This window comes from Pseudonaja textilis, chromosome 5 (assembly GCF_049901715.1).
Source record: "Pseudonaja textilis isolate UNSWEBS1 chromosome 5, rPseTex1.2, whole genome shotgun sequence".
NCBI lineage: Eukaryota > Metazoa > Chordata > Lepidosauria > Squamata > Elapidae > Pseudonaja > Pseudonaja textilis.
In genome coordinates, this window is record NC_141994.1 from 22,220,749 (window position 1) to 22,238,225 (window position 17,477).

Genomic DNA, 17,477 nt, shown 5'->3' on the forward strand with positions numbered 1-17,477 from the left:
AGGGGGTGGGTGCTGCCCCCCTGTGCTCTGTTTTTTCCTTCCTGAGCCCCAGGGAAGACTTCTGGGAGCAAAAACACCCCCACAGGAGGCTTTCCTGAGGCTCCAAAACAGAGCATGGGGGATGCTGCACGCCCCTCCCATGCTCCGTTTTTTTTCGTTCCTGAGCCCCAGGGAAGCCTTCTAGGAGCAAAAATACCCCCAGGAGGCTTGCCTGAGGCCCGGGAGGAAAAAAATGGGAGGGGGGGGGGCAAAAAAAGAAGCCACACCCACCCAGTCACATGGCCATGCCCACCTAGCCATGCCCACAAAACCGTTTGTTAAAAAATTTGAATCCCACCCCTGGGTAACATCAGCAGCGCTAGCAGGGAGTGGGGGTTTGCTCTTATTGACCTCTTAATGATCTCTCTAACCTTGCTTCTTAAAATTAGTCCCAATTTAACTGCCATTCATTTCCAGAACGCCTCAATATTTTATCACACTATTTAAACGAGGAAACGTTTTAGATTCATGATGCCTAAAATTACCTTGCTCGGGTTAAATCCAGAGCCTTGGTCACCGCTTGCCTTATCTGACAGCCATTGAAATAGAGAGAGTCACCATGAGCGTAGGGGGCTAGCTGTCCACATCCGTTCCCTATCACTCCACCCTGAATAATTTCCCAGTTTATTTCGGTAATTCTTGCCGACTCGAAATTATCTTTAATGTAGCTGGGAAGTTCATGGTTGAAAACGGAGCAATCGTCATCTGAAAAAAAAAGTATCTCACTTCAACAGTTATCAAGTTATTGCAACTGAAAATTTATATTCAACTTAGAACTACGCCGCCTACGGTCTGACATAAGCTTAGTACGCAAAATTGTCTGCCACAACATCCTATCTGTCAATGACTACTTCAGCTTCAACCACAATAACACACGGGCAAGCAATAGATACAAACTCAAAGTAAACTGCTCCAAACTCAACTGCAGAAAATACGACTTCAGCAACAGAGTGATCAATGCCTGGAACTCACTACCTGACTCTGTTGTTACATCCTCAAACCCCCAAAACTTTAACCTTAAACTCTCTACTGTGGACCTCACTCCATTCCTAAGAAGTCTGTGCATAAGTGCACCCATCCCTGTCCTTCCCATTTATTCATACTCATTTATTATGTATATACTTATACCTGTTTATACTTATATGTTTATATGTTATGTTCATACTTATACTTGTTTTCTCATACATTGTAACTATGAGTTAGGATCCACGACCTATCACTTTGTTGTTAATCAGAGACAAATTCCTTGGGTATCAAAGGGGCAATAAAGAATTCTATTCTATTCTGTTCTAAAACTATCCATACAAGGTCCCTTCCAACTCTGTTAATCTGAATCCAGAGCTCCACTATCAAAATATCAACCCAACCTCACACAAGAGAAGCTGTTTGAAAACACTAATTAAAGCAGCGGTGTCAAATTCAAGGCCCACAGGCTGAATCCAGCCCAACCGGTAGCAGAAATTTTGAGTAGTTCGGAGAACCGGCAAATACCGCCTCTGACTGGGCCCACCCCCATCTATTCTCCGCCTCCCATTGAGACCCAGTTGATCGTCTGGGTCTTCTTTGGTTGCCCTGCACAGGAGAACGGAGCTGGAAAGCAGGTTAGTGGGGTGGGGAGGGAATGGGGATTTTGCATATATCCTTCCCCTGGAGTGGGGTGAGAATGGAGATTTTGCAGTATCCTTCCACTGCCATGCGCACCAAGCCACACCCACCAAGCCACACCCACCAAGCTACACTACACCATGCCCACCAAGCCACGCCCACAAAACTGGTAGTAACATTTTTTGAATCCCACCACTGCTGTGGTGCCTCTGCCAGCAAAATTGGGCTCCCAATCTCCATTTTGGGCTGGGCTGGCCTCCTGAAACCCTCTGCCAGAGCTCCATTTTCACTGGCAGAGGGTTGCAGGAAGCTGTCCCATCCAAAACCAGATCGGGAGCCCATTTTCGCTGGCACAGCACTCAGGCCACCACGGGCACCCCCGACATGAGTGATGTCAAACTGACCATGCCCCCATGGCCACGCCCACCACAGCCCCCCATGATCAGCTACAACCCTGATGCAGCCCTCTATGAAATTGAGTTTGACACCCCTGATTTAAAGGAACACAAACACGCTGCAGCCACCATGAACATCTGAGAAAGGAAACATTGCATCTATACCAAATCTGACCTTGGTATTCCTCATCACAAATACAAATGGCCCCCGTGGTACAATATCCGTGGCCGCTGCAGAGTTTGGGACAGGCTTCTCCAATGTACACATGATCGATCGCCCAACTTTGTTTTTCTGGTTCTTCTCCTTTTTGGATCCACCGGAACTGGGTCGCACTAGAAATAAAATTGCCCACGTGTAGACAAAAGAGGTCAGCGTGTCAGGATTCTGGCTGTTACACCCCCCTGGCTTCCACTTCATATACCAATAGAGAGAGCCCTCATCTTAGAACCATTCATTTAATGACGATTAGGCATGGAAAGAAGTAACTTTTGACCATTTTCACACGACCGTCACACGATCCAAATTCAGACCCTAGGCAACTGGTTCATATTTATGACGGTTGCAGTCTCCGGGGGATCATGTGATCCCCTTTTTGCAAACTTCTGATGGGCAAATTCAATGGAGAAGCCAGATTCACTAACAACCGGGTTGCTAACTTAATAACTGCAGTCACTTAAAGTTACAATGGCACTGAAAAATGTGACTTTTGACTGTTTTTCACCGTTATGACCTTTGCAAGCATCCCCATGATCACGGGATCAAAATTCAGATGCTTGGCAACTGGTTCATATTTCACAATGTTCGTATTTACGACGGGGAGGATGTGATGCCCCTTTGTGACCTTCTGGCAAGCAGGAAATCCTGGCAATGAGGAAACCAAGATTCACTTAAGAACCGTGCCACTAATTTATCCACTGTAGGGATTCACTTAACAACAGTAGCAAGACAGGTTGTAAAGTGTGCAAAAGTTACTCGACGACTGTCTCGCTCAGGAGCAAATATGTTGGGCTCAACTGAGGTTGCAAGTTGAGGACCAGCTGTTAATTTGTGTTATTTCGGCCCACGATATAGCCAAAATCAATGAATGTTCTGAGGGGGGATATTTTACTGAAGAAGCACGGTGTGCAGGGGTGGGTTCTTACCGGTACTCCCCGGTTTGGGCGAAACCTTAGCTAACCGGTAGCTAATTTTATGGCTGGTTTGGCGAACCAGTAATTCTGATGACTTGAATGGCCCCACCCACCCAGCGCTTTCCCTCCCAGGAGTCTCCACACAACCCGTTTTGGATCACAGGTAAGTGCATGGCGCACGTGAAGGCTTGAGCAGAGCAAAAAACGGGCCTCCCGGAAGTTCAGGAAGCCCGGAAATGGGCCCGTATCTGGCCTCCAGAGCCTTGGGAGGTTGTTTTCGCTCTCCCAGAGGCTCAAGAAGCCCAGGGAGGGCAAAAATGCTCCCCTCACCATGGTGCAGGAGGCTGACTAGGCCACACTGTTAGGAATATAAGTCACCTAACAGGTATTTGGGTTAGAAATATATAAACCAGGATAAACATTTTAAAACTGTATCTTTAAGAAAATGCAAAACTGTAATTAGGTGTGGTTTCTCAAATGGCCATAAGATGGAGCCAGAAACCTGGTTTGTCTTAGTCTTAGTCTCAGAAGAGAGTGTGAGTCAGTCTCTGTTTCCTTCTGTTGGAAAGTATTGCCGTTCCTCCATTTTTCCTAATTGATATTCCTGGATTTAATGTAAGTCTGATAATGAACTGTTTTTGACACTGGAATTTGTTATTGGATTATCCCTGGATTGAAAAACTGACTGATTTACCTGTGAATGACTTTTGGACTGCTTATCTTGAACTTTGCTTAACGTTTCTGGAAGTAAAAACCTACATTTACTGTACAGTGTATCTGTGTGCTGTATGTGTATTATTCAAACACTACTCTCAAATACGTCTCCCTGTATGCGCTCATTCTCCTAACGGGGAATTACCTCAACACATACACACCATAGCCATGCCCACCCAGCAACCAGGCAGAGAACTCATTGTTAAATTTGTGAAGCCCACCCGTGCTTATGCTGTTGCAACTATTATCACTTCTCAGCTTGCCAACGAAGTAGGGAGGGGAGAGGAAGAGGGAGATGGAATATAGGCTCCAGACATTGATGAGCTTTGAGAGCCAAGGACACTTCAGCAGGTGTTCGCCAAAACCAAAGACTTTTTCTCATAACAATACAATGACATTCTGTTGGACAATGTGACTAGCTAATTTTATGGCCAGTTCAGTGAGTCAGTAATTCCGACGACTGGCTGGCTCCAGCCTCTCCCCTCCCAGTAGTCTCCACATGGCCCATTTTGGATCCCAGGTAAGTGCAGGGCACGCGCAGAGGCTCGGGGAGAGTGAAAAATGGGCCTCCTGGAAGTTCAGGAAGGCAGGAAATGGGTCCATTTCGGGTCTCTGGAGCCTTGGGAGATTGTTTTCATCCTCCCAGAGGCTTGAGGAAAGCCTCCGGAGCTTGGGGAGGGTAATAATGCCCCGCCCACCACGGCCACAGCCACCCAGCAACCAGGCAGAGGTTGTTAAAATTTTTGAAGCCCACCCCTGAAGATGCGGTCACATTTTGGAGAGAAGCCTACCTGGAGGAGACATGATCTGGCAGCTGAATGGTTATCCTCTTCCAAGTGGAGCTGTTGACAGAGTTATAGATGGTCGCTTCATGAAACTGAAATGGGGAGCAGCCAACGCTGTTGGAGGAAGACGGAAGGCACTGCGTCTGGACGAGCTGCCAGGAGTCTAATCTGAAGGGAAGCCAAAGAGGTAAAATTGCTAGGGGTGGAAGGGAGAGAATGCATTGGCCAACAGTGGCCAAAACCCCCTCCCCAACAACCCTGAGTGACTTCTCTACTTTCTCTTTAAGCCTTTTCACCGCATAAGGAAGTTAAAACAGAAGGTTTCTGTTTGTATTTCCCTTCATTGGATGTCTATGGAGATTCTCAGCCATCCAGGTCATGGTTGTTCCAAAGGTGCTTTATTTACAAGAGATAACTGGACTTTCTGCTATACTCCTTGCAGACAGCTGGTCATTTGCATCCTTTTAGAGAGTCATTGAGGTGACCCTGAAGACACAGATAAACCTCCAAGTGGCCTCAACGACTCACTAAAAAGGATGCAAATGACCAGCTGTCTTCAAGGTATATAATATAAATCCTTCCATTCCCCACCATCCAGTCATAGCTGAAGAAGCTTCTTGGATGAGAAGTGAAACTTCTTCAAAGAAAAACCAGAAAGTCCAATGGCCTCTTGAAAAAGAAAAAAAGCACCTTTGGGACTTCACTAGATAAGTTCATAAGAGATTGGAAGCCCTTTGTGGACTTCCCACCCATCAGATGCAATACAGAGGGTTAACAGAGGATTTTGAAGATTAGTTTTACCTGTTGGGGTTACCTGCTGACTGTTTTTTATATACTGTCTGTCTTCTGACAAGCAAATTCAATAGGGAAGCCAGATTCACCTAACTTAGCAACTGCAGTGATGCACTTAACAATTGTGGCAAGAAAGGTTGAAAAGGGCACAAAACTCACTTAACAACTGTCTCGCTTAGCAGCAGGAAGTTTGGGCTTTCTTAGAGCTTTGGGTAAATTCATAAAACATTCTTATGCCTGTTTCAGTAGTTGCCATAGGGAATGGGGGAAGAGGAGGAAGGAAATCTGGAAGAGCAGTTGAAAGCAAAAGTACATTCCAACTCTTATCTTTAAAAGATTGTAACTAAAATACCAGAGCTTTTGCCAGCAAATATATTTAATTGGAGAACATCATTGATGACACCCAGCCCGTCAACGGGCTCAATTAGAGAATTTGGTTTATGAGACACCAGGGGGTAAGGGGGAAACAGGGTCACAGGGGACTGTAAATTATGTATGCCAGAGTTCGCTTTATACAAGGCAGTGCCAGTATGTTGCCTCTAATGAATCCTTTGAAGCTTTTTGAAGTTTGGCTCAAGAATCATAATTTAAATAGAGCGATTGCTGGAATCCCGACACTTTGTTTGGCTTACTTGATAAAGGTGAGGAGTTTTTACTGATATATCCGTGATGGCGAACCTATGGCACGTGTGCCACAGGTGGCATGCAGAGCCATTTGTACGGGCATGCAAGCCCCAGGCAAACTTACCACACAATGCATGTGCGTGCCTCCCAGCTGATTTTTGGGCCTTTTTCAGCCTCCCAGAGGCTCAAGGGAAGCCTCCACAACCTTTGTGGGCCGAAAAACAGGGCCGTTTAGTCACTTCCTGTATTTCTGGAAATACCGGAAGTGACGAAACAGCCCAATTTTGGGGCCTCCAAAGGCTGCAGAGGCTTCCCTCAAGCCTCTGGGAGGCCAAAAAAGGCCCTAAAATCAGCTGGGAGGCACACGCATGCGCAGTGCAGGTAAGGAGGTGGGGGGAGGATAGTGCGCACATGTGCAGAGGGTGTGGGGGGGCTGTGCGCATTGCCTTCTGGGTGCTGGCACAGGGGCATGTGCGTGCGAGCATTTGCACAATTTTCGACACAGGAGCCAAAAAGGTTAGCCACCACTGGGCTATATTAATGCAGGCCTGCTATATAATGTATCTCTAGAACTGTTTGTAAATATCAGTGTGTTTATATGTGTGCATGCCTTTTGGATCTTCGGCTGAGAAGCTCCAAGAACTACAGATAGTCCTCAACGTACAACAGTTTGTTTAGTGACCATTCGAAGTTACAACAAAACTGAAAAAAATGACCACTTTTCACTTATGACCATTGTAGCATCCCCGCAGTCATGTGATAAAACTTAAGACTCTCAGAAACATATTTATGACCATTCCAGTGTCTCGGGGTCGTGTGATCTCCTTTTGCGACCTTCTGACAAGCAAAGTCAATGGGGGAAGCCAGATTCACTTAACAACTGGATTACTAATTGAACAACTACAGAGATTTACTTAGCATATGTCGTAAGAAAAGTCGTAAAATGGGGCCAAACTCACTTAATCAATTTCTCACTTAGCAACATACGTTTTGTATGTGGTTGTATCTTGAGGGCTACGTGTATTAGTTAGAGTTGAAAAAATTGAAAAAAAAAACCAAAAAAATCTTGGCAATGACGAAGAAATTTTGCATCTGTTCTGTTACCAAGATAGATAAACAAGATGTCAGCTTTGGAAGCCATATTGAGACCAGATGCTCCCACACTGCCATATTTTGAGCCTGGGAAAATGTGAGGGGGGAATTTCTTGGAGTGTATGTAGTTAGACATAATAACATTCTTTTTCTGAATCAAGGTCATGTTATTCTGCACCTAAGTGAGGAGAAGTTTCAAGTGAGGACGAATGGTGATTGGGGCATGTGATGCGATGATGGGTGCAGGAAATGGATTTGTAGTTTTTATGTACTGCAAGGAAGCCTGGAACTTTCTGATTCAGGATTCCCCAGTTATGCCAGTTTACTATCCAATTAAAACAGAACTTTTGAGAAGATGTCTGACATTAGACATATTTATAAATTCCAATAATAGAACTTGAATTCAGGGAGATTTTACATTCATATCTACAGTTACACTGATATTCACACAAATATTAAATAATTGTAAAATAGGTATTTTGAATCTTCAACTCCATGTTTTCAATCGCAGCCACACATTTTATATTTTACCTAGCATCCTTAGAGTACTCCAGCATTACTGAATGGAGATCACCACAAGATGTTGCTTCACAGCCAACCACAATCTGAAATAATTAAAATGAGACACATTTTCTCTTCAATATTGTCATTCTGTTTGCAACAATTTGTTCTCCTTGTCCATTCTGATTGACCATTGCATATGTTTGTCCCAAAATAGCCAATCCCAAAGATATCCCTAGAAATTCTCTGGTTAATCAAAACTTTAGCAATAGCAGCACATTATATATGATATTTCACTTCTGCTTCGTTTGAATAACAGCATTTTTCTTCTCATAAAGAATAAGATAGTTTGGTTTTCTAGTTACTCATAAGAGTAACTAGAGAGACAACTAGCTCGGTGTAGTGATGAAGCACCAGGCTAGAAACTGGGAGTTTGTGAGTTCTAGTCCTGCCTTAACCATGAAAGGCAGCAGGGTGACTTTGAGCCAATCATCAGGAGACTTTGAGTTCTAGTCCCGCCTTACCCATGAAAGGCAGCTGGGTGACTTTGGGCCAATTATCAGGAGACTTTGAATTCTAGTCCCGCCTTAGCCATCAAAGGCAGCTGGGTGACTTTGGGCCAATCATCAGGAGACTTTGAATTCTAGTCCCACCTTAGCCATGAAAGGCAGCTGGGTGACTTTGGGCCAATCATCAGGAGACTTTGAATTCTAGTCCCGCCTTAGCCATGAAAGGCAGCTGGGTGGCTTTGGGCCAGTCCCTCTCCCTCAGCCCAAGCCACCTCACAGGGTTGTTGTTGTTGTGGGGAAAATAATAAGTGGAAGGAGTATTATGTATGTTTGCCACTTTGAGTTACTTATAAAGTAACAAAGGCAGGCCAAAAATCGAATAAATAAGCCTTAGACACCACTCTTCCAATTGACCTACCATCTATATATTCATCTTAGAATAGAATAACAGAGTTGGAAGGGACCTTGGAGATCTTCTAGTCTAACACCCTGCTTAGGCAGGAAACCCTACACCACCTCAGACAAATGGCTGTCCAATCTCTTCTTAAAAACCTCCACTGTTGGAGCATTCACAACTTCTGGAGGCAAGATGTTCCAATGATTAATTGTTCTGTCAGGAAGTTTCTCCTTAGTTCTAAGTTGCTTCTCCCCTTGATTAGTTTCCACCCATTGCTTCTTGTCCTGCCTTCAGGTGCTTTGGAGAATAGCTGGACTCCCTCTTCTTTGGGGCAGCCCCTGAGATATTGGAACACTGCTATCATGTCACCCCTAGTCCTCCTTTTCACCAAACTAAACTAGATATACCCAATTCCTGCAACGTTCTTCATATGTTTCAGCCTCCAGTCCCCTAATCATCTTCGTTGCTCTTCTCTGAACTCTTTTTAGAATCTCAGCATCTTTTTTACATCGTGGCAACCAAAATTGAATGCAGTATTCCATGTGTGGCCTTACGGAGGCATTATAAAGTGGTATTGCCATAACAACTTCTCTTGATTCTATCCCTCTGATGTTAATTGATACTATTGTTAGATGCACATGTAACTTCCAAAAACTCTAATAAGCAACATACAGTAAATATGGGGTAATAATTTGAACAGTTTCAGGACAAGTCTGATTTAAATCAATGTTTTACTCTGAATGCACAGAAATATCTTCTTACTTTAAACTGGATCATGTATCCAGGTTGTATAATGAGCTCCCGGGAAGACAAGATATTATACGTCTGATCCTTTTTCTTATTTGGCCAATAGAGATGAAAGGAGGGGTTACCGCAGAACCCTGCCGTCCTGACTGCATTTGGGTAGAAACTCCAATTTTCTTCATGGGAGATGCCTTCTGTTCAGATCAAGGAGTGAAAATGAACCAGAAAATTACACTGTGCAGAATACACAGCACAATATATCCTAACCAGAGGTGGTCTTCAGCAGGTTTGGACCAGTTCTGGAGAACCAGCAGTGGAAATTTTGAGTAGTTCGGAGAACCGCCCAATGCCACCTCTGACTGGCCCCGCCCGCATCTATTCTCTGCCTCCCATTGAGTCCCAGCTGATTGGCTGGGTCTTCTTTGGCTGCTCTGTACAGGAGAACGGAGCTGGAAAGCAGGTTAGTGGGGTGGGGAGGGAATTGGGGATTTTGCAGTAACCTTCCCCTGCCACGCCCACCAAGCCATGCCACGCCCACCAAACCACGCCCACAGGGAGTAAATTTTTTTGAAATTCCCAATGTAATCAAACTATAAATAGTTAAGATCATCTTCCCAGTTATCCCATTGTTTGTAAAGATGGAATGTTAATTCAGAGAGTTGGAGATGCTGAAAGGAAAAGAGGAAGAATTTTACTAGAATATTAGAAAAAGATAACAGAGTCTTCTACATTCACCATCCAAATCCTTGTATGAATGTTTAAGTCAATCAGCAGTCTGTGGACGATGAACAGGTAGTCCTTGACTTACAATAATTCACTGAGTGACCGTTCAAAGTTACAACGGCACTGAAAAATGTGACTTATGACCATTTTTCACACTTACGACCCTTGTGGCATCCCCCTGGTCACGTGATCAAAATTCAGATGCTTGGCATATGGCTCGTATTTATGACGGTTGCAGTGGTCTGGGGTCATGTGATCTCCTTTTGCGATCTTCTGACAAGCAAAGCCAATGGGGAAGCAGGATTCGCTTAACAACCATGTCACTAACTTAACAACTGCAGTGATTCACTTAACAATTGTGGCAAGAAAGGTTGTAAAATGGGGCAAAATTCACTGGACAAATATTTCACTTAGCAACACAAATATTGGGCACTATTGTGGTCGTAAGTCGAGGACTACCTGTATATTTTCTGGCACTAAAAAAAGGGTAAAGGCTTTCCCTGCCCAATTCTAGGGGGCGGCGCTCATCCCCATTTATTAGACGAGGGACCCAGCATGGTCAGAAGACACTTCAGTGGCCGGCATGACTATATCGAACGTGGTGTCAGGGCTCCGACAATTTACCCCCATTCGAATCATGAGTCTCTAGGCGTATCTCTCAGAGTTTAAAAAAAAAACATTTATTAGGAGTGAACATGTCAGCATTACCTGGGTGCAGCCAACACTGAAGTGGTTACTTTCCCACCACCAAAGTGGTACCTATTTATCTACTTGCATTTACATACTTTCGAATTGCTAGATAGGCATGAACTGAGGTGAGAACGGGAGCTCACCCCATCTGCACAGCACTCGGGTTTCGAATCTGGGCTGTCCGCTTAGCGTCTTTAACTCCTGAGCCATCACCCCCCTTGTAGTAACTTTTTAGGAAAGAAGTTAATTCGCTATTTGATTCTTACCATCATCGAACGTGTCAACCAGTTGACTGGGATTGATTTCTGCTCCGCCAATCAGTATGTTGTCCAGGGCCCACTGAGCACGATCAAACCCCGAAAGAACAATGCCGTTGTTAATCACAAATGGTTGCCACCAGCGTAGGCGGGTTGTGTTGGTGAGAGCTTTTTCTGGGAGCAGAATATAATCGTGCCTGATGGAGATATATTTCTGATAATCCATCTCATGCAGTAACGTCCACGATATTCCTGTATTATGGTGGTTCAAGATAAAGAAAGAATCAAGAAAGGTATGAGGTTCCTTGTGGAGTTCTGAAGAGCTGATTTGTGACGAGGGCTGTATTTTTATAAAATGGGAATAATCCTCTTTCTCCAAGCAATCATTATGAACATAGAATATATGTTCATAGAAAGTAGACATTGCCAGGTAATATATACTTAGAATATATAGAATATATATTATCTTTCAAGAGAAGGAATAATAAAGCATAAGTTTGAACACTGCAGAATTTTATTTCTGCAATCCAAAACATCTGGCTAGGTGTATGAGTTTCAATCAGCCATCACTGGATTATAATGGTATATACTGTATTATGTATCTAAACTTCCTTTGTTTTTCCCCTTTCATTTATGTATGGATAGAACAAAAATCAGAAAAAAGGGGGCTGTTGAAACCTGGAATTTTTGAAATTCTGACAATCAAGAGAAAGGCATTTTAAAAAGCTCTATTGCAAAGTATGGCTTTGTCTATAGCTAATATTCTTTCTTTGTATATTTTCTATTGTTGGGCCAGAGGTAGGCAATTATGGACTCTTTACAACCTGTGGACCTCAACTCCCAGAATTCCCTAGCCAGACATGCTTTCTGGGAGCATAGAAGCCAGGAATTCTGGGAGTTGAAGCCCACAGATCGTAAAGGGGCCATAGTTATCCACCCCTATGTTAGGCTAATAGAAATATCTGTTTGTTGTGGTTCGCTGGCAGCAGGTGCAGACAGCTGAGGTCTTGGAGAGCGAAGACTCAGATGAGGGGCCTGCGTGTGATGCAGGGATGGGGCCAGGACCACCAGGGAGTGGAGTGCTGCCTTCGGAGATTGTGGAGGCTGGCAGCACTAATAAGGAGGTCCCCGAGGAGCCTGTGCCAGGTGTGTGTGCACGCAGGGCTACTCGTAGGAAAGAGCAGCTGCAGCAGCACGGGCAACTTGGGAGTAAGGCTGCAAGGTAATGGCCCCTCCCTTCAGAGATAAAAGCCAGCTGAGAAACCGGAGTTCTTTTCAGGAAGCAAAGAAGTTCTTGCACTTCAAGCCTTGTGGAAGTTCAGACTATCTTGGCTTGTGTTTGAAGATTTTTTGTTTGGAATAATTCTTGGCAACTTAATCTAGTGCTTTTGGCAGCCTTGCACAACCTTGGCAAGGCTCATTCTTATCAGAGACAATTAAGTTTTAATAGCCTTTTAACCGTGAATTAACGGAATTCACAGAGAAGCATCAAAAGGTTTTGCTTTTATCTCTGTTTGGTGTTTGTTTACCTGGAACAAGGTTTGGGTCAGAACACTATTAGAACACTATTATAAATCACTTGCCTCCATCTGTTGAGTAATCCAGTAGAACTCCTTCCTTTCGACATGTTGGTCTATGACAAGTGGTCATGTTGTTTTCACTCCCTATTCTTCCCCAGTATTGTAGAAACCTGGATAAAAAAAAAATGCATCACTAAGTATATATTTTAATAACATGCTGAAAGAAGCTGCATGTGTGTTTAGTCCTGGATACCTTCCTTTCTCAAGGTTCTTCTGAGGGAATTATGGAGCTCAACCTGAGACTTCGTGGTTTACTTAAATACATTAAAACTCCTAATTTGATTTTTAGATGCTGATAACATCACTGTGGGAAAAGTGAATTTCAGAAACAAGATGTTTGGTTAGAGTTGGACTAGATGAATACAAAAGCTGTTTATATGGAGTGTTTTCCAAACCTTCCTTCTACATCTTACTCCTTTTCCTGTATTTTTGTTGTGGCCTGTTGGCCATCGGCCTCTCCGGCAGCCAAATCAGAGGAATCAGGGTCAATATTAGGGCAACCTGAGGGGGAAGAGGGAATTGGAGCCATCAGAGAGAGAGAAAGAGAGAGAGAGACAGAGGCAGAGCCTGGGCTGTCCATCAGCCCTCAAATGGACAGTCAACAGCCCCCAGGTCTGGAAGTGTCTAATGAGGAAGAGGAGGAACAGCTGGGTCCAGTGCCTGACACATAGGTGCACAGAAGGCAGAGGAGAGGAGAGCAGTGGAAATCTATGGGACGATCCTCGGGATGGAAGAGCCACCACTGCTAGCGAAGTCCAACCCTGGCTCTAGGGATAAAAGACAGGGGGCAGAGATGAATAGAGGTGGCAGACAAGTATTCATCTTTCTGCCAGACAGACTTGTTAGCCTGCTGTGAGTGAGATATTTGTTTTGCCGGGACTGCTGGCGCTTCTGATAAAGGAATCATTGCTTCGACTACAGGGGGTTTGTCATGTTTGAGGAGCTGGGTCAAAATAATTTTCTGGTCTAAAACCATTCATGGATTTAATAAATTAAAGGCTACTCCTTTCAACAGAGAGAGTTTAAAAAGACTATAGATCCATGATGGCGAACCTATGGCATGCAGAGCCATTTGTGCCAGTACGGGAGCTGCAGGCAAACTTACCTCACTTTGCATCGCGCACGCCTCACAGCTGATTTTTGGTTGGTTTGAGGCCTTTTTCGGCCTCCCAGAGGCTTGAGGAAGGCTTCTGCAGGCTTCTGCTGGCTTTTCAGGCCAAAAACTAGGCCCATTTCATCACTTCCTGTTTTTCTGGAAATACCGGAAGTGATGAAATGGGCCTAGTTTTCATCCTGAAAAGCCTGCAGAAACCTTCCTAAAGCCTCTGGGAGGTCAAAAAAGGCCTCAAACTGGCTGAAAATCAGCTGTGAGGTACAGTGCAGGTAAGGGGGCAGTGGGTGGGGATGGCTGGGGGGTGGGGATTGCACACGCATGCATAGGCGGCATGGGGGGATCGCACATTGCCTTCTGGGTGCTGGCACACAAGCATGAGCGTGCAAGTGCGCACACAATTTTTGGCACAGGAGCCCCAAAAGGTTAGCCACCACTGCTATAGACTGTAGGGCTGCAGTGAGCAACCTTAAACAAGATGATTTATATATTGGTTCAGCTTTGGAACAGTGGATAATTTATTAAATTATTGATAACTTTTCACAAGGTTTGCTGACGGATGTGGTCAGCTGGGGAAATAAGTCCTTCCTTTCCTGAGTTGAAGTTTTAAGGATGTAGGTTTTATGCCCCGTCCTGTCAGCCTTCTGGACTTGCATCATGGTTATTGTTCATCGCTAACTGTCATTGAAATGGATGAGTTACGTTCACCTCTATTAGGTAAGCTGACCTACTTTGCGCCCCGCAGGTCCAGGTCTTGGGTCACCGCCTGCCTCACAGTTGGTCCTCCAAAATATAGAGCCGTGTCCTCGGCCAGAACCCCACATTCCAGACAGGCCAGCCCGCCTTCCAGGGACATCCATAAATCAGGGCGAATTTCTTCATTGTCAAAACGCTCCTTCAAGAAGGTCTGGTGAGGGGTTGCAAGATATAAAAATAGGCTGATGTGCTGTTTTCTTCTTAAAATGCTTGGAAAAATATAATTCCTTCTCTTCCTCCCTCCTTCTCCTTTTCTCCCCTTCCCTTCCCCTTCCCTCTTCCCTTCCCATTCGCTTCCCTCCTCCTTCCATCTTTCCTTCCCGTTCACTTCCCCTCCCCCTTCCCTTCCTCTTCCTTTCCCCTTCCCGTCCCTCCCTCTTTCCTTTCCTTCCCATTCCCTTCCCTTCCCATTCCCCTTCCCTTCCCCCTCCATTTTCACTTCCCTTCCCATTCCCTTCCCTTTCCCTCTTCCCTACCCATTCCCTTCCCTTCTCTTGTCCCCATTATATACCAGAATTATTTGACATCGGAAATAGATTTTGGAAAAATAAACTTATATTTTCAGCAGAAATGTAATCCAAATACATATTAAAAGGTAAAAGTTTCTCCTATCCAGTCATGTCTGACTCTAGGGACCAGTGTTCATCTCCACTTCTTGGTCAAGGGAGCCAGCATTGTCTGGAGACAATTTCCATGGTCACGTGGCCAGCATGATTATATGCCGAGGTGCATGGAACACTTTTAACATTCTCACCAAAGTGGTACCTATTTATCTACTCGTATTTGCATGCTTTCAAACTGCTAGGTAAACAGGAACTCGGGCAAGTAATGGGAACTCATTCCGTCTGCACAGCACTTGGGTCTTGAACCCGGACCGTCAGGTTTCCAGCTGACAAGCTCAGTGTTTTTAACTGCTGAGCCACCATACCTCTAAATACATATTAGTCAGACAAAAAAACAAGAATAACAGGTGGCAATTCTTCAAAAGTTTCTTATTGTTTCACACCTATAGACAGAATCTTGCCAGACTCTACTACTGGCATCTGCAACATACTCCGTACTATTAGGAAGGACTTGTCCTCATCCTCTTTCTCCCACACAAAATATCTATGTTGAGATGCCCCTTATTCTTCTGGAATGCAGCCCCTCCTTTCTCCTCACTACATTCCCTCACAATACTTTTATAATCATTTCATGCTATGTGAAGTAGTGTGGTATTCCTTTGAATGCAAATATTTAGCTTATTTGCATTTCTTTCCATGGTCCAAATTCTCTTTAATTACCTTCAGAGGATGGGTCAAGTAACAATTCGGCCCAGAGAATCCTGGATCGCAAATGCACTGCTCTTTCAAGCAATCCCCATGGCCTTGGCAGTTTTCGACACAACCAGGCCCAAGGTAGAAATTGTCAATGGCCCACTGCATATCGGAGTACTTCTGATAAAATCTGAATCTCACTGGACTGCAGGAACACATAAGAAGAAGCTGAGATTATCACATACATCTTGTGTCATGCCCCTGTTGGAATCTGACTCAGAGGAGGAAGTTGAACAGTTGACAGGGAGCAGGAGTGTGGCTCTGTTGGCTGTGGAGGAAACTGGGGAAGGGCAAAGTTCGGCTGGGCAGAGCAGGGGAGAGGTAGAACAAGGGAGAGGGAGTCCAGAGGAAGACCCAGGCCCACCCCCTCTTCATCCTAGGGCACGCAGAAGAGAGCAACGTGGGGTTTTGCAGCTTACAGGGGAGGAAAGAGCCCTGATTCCCTTCATTAGCTGCAGCTGGGAACACACTGTATAAAAAAGGCAAGCTGCATGCAGCAGGCTGTTTGGAGCAAACGTGACTTTATCTTGTATCACCATGGCTGATCTGTATTCCTGTATTCAATGAACACAATACAGAAGCCTGATGATGGCAGAAACGTTGACAAAATGTTGCTACAACTTTAAAAGCACAACTATAATGACATGGGAAAATATCCGAACAAAGCTGAATACTATATATATATATATATATATATATATATATATATATATATATATATATATATATATATATATATATCGAACACTTCAACAGCAGAATAATCAGAGAAGCCATAGAGATAGAAAAACGCCCACACAGCATGAACAAACGAGATGACACCTCCCGCCTTCCAGCCACTTGGAAACCCGTCCTCATGAACAGACGAGTACCTAACATGAAGAAGGACACCAGACCCACACCCATGAGAGCCACACAAGATGCCACCACCACACTTCCATGTAGAAAACAGACTCACACCCACTCAGAAGATGAGACACGACCATGGACCAGAAGCTGCACTGCAGCTGCATCACTACCCACTTCAAACCCCTCCGAGCCATACATGAAGCAAACCGACACCCACTATGAAGATGCAGCACGACCACGAACTCGAAGCCAAACAGCAAGATCACAGCTCACCAACTCAAATCCCCCAGCAATTAAGACTAACCTGAGCACAACCAAGCCCCCACCTGAACAGAACACGCCTCCAACCAATCAGAACATGGCCAACCCCCAACCAATCAGAACACAGCCAAACCCCTACCAATGAGAACACACCCCCACCCAATCAGAACACAGCCAAGCCCCCACCCAATCAAGTCCCACCCCACTAGCAGTTAAAAGGAAGAAGCAGCTGCAATCTCACATCACTCTGAGAAGCACAGAGCCGGAGACAGAAGCCTGAAGATGATGAATGAGACTTCATCGAAACGTTGCCTAGATACTTGAATCTTACGCGGAGAAAACCCGAACAACCAAAGATCCATATATATATATATATATATATATATATATATATATATATATATATAATAAATAAATATAAAAATATAAATATAAATATAAATATAAATATATAAAAGTGAAAGACTCCCTCATGCATCATCACAAAATCTCCAGAACTGTAAAGCCTACAAACTTGAAATTTCGCACATATGTTCCTCTTGGCTTCTTAGGTGCTTGCTAAGAAAGGATTTTTCGAAATAACCATCAAAGCATTAGAATTTCCTA

The 17,477-nt window shown here is 44.4% G+C and overlaps 1 protein-coding gene across 6 annotated transcripts in view; it reads right to left on the reverse strand.

Moving 5' to 3' along the window:
* The window catches only part of RELN (reelin), a 357,738-nt gene that overhangs the window by 16,854 nt on the left and 323,407 nt on the right, over positions 1 to 17,477 (reverse strand). For all 6 annotated transcript variants that reach the window (XR_015743791.1, XM_087934256.1, XM_087934254.1 and 3 more), the window contains 9 exons: positions 15,729 to 15,906; positions 14,421 to 14,596; positions 12,582 to 12,688; positions 11,008 to 11,250; positions 9,347 to 9,522; positions 7,709 to 7,782; positions 4,676 to 4,837; positions 2,215 to 2,372; positions 525 to 744 (listed from right to left, as the gene is read on the reverse strand). Coding sequence is in view for 5 of the 6 variants with exons in the window: in XM_087934256.1 (XP_087790382.1) it covers positions 525 to 744; positions 2,215 to 2,372; positions 4,676 to 4,837; positions 7,709 to 7,782; positions 9,347 to 9,522; positions 11,008 to 11,250; positions 12,582 to 12,688; positions 14,421 to 14,596; positions 15,729 to 15,906 (1,494 nt within the window). In the remaining variant the exon portion in view is untranslated. The remainder of the gene's footprint in view (positions 1 to 524; positions 745 to 2,214; positions 2,373 to 4,675; positions 4,838 to 7,708; positions 7,783 to 9,346; positions 9,523 to 11,007; positions 11,251 to 12,581; positions 12,689 to 14,420; positions 14,597 to 15,728; positions 15,907 to 17,477) is intronic.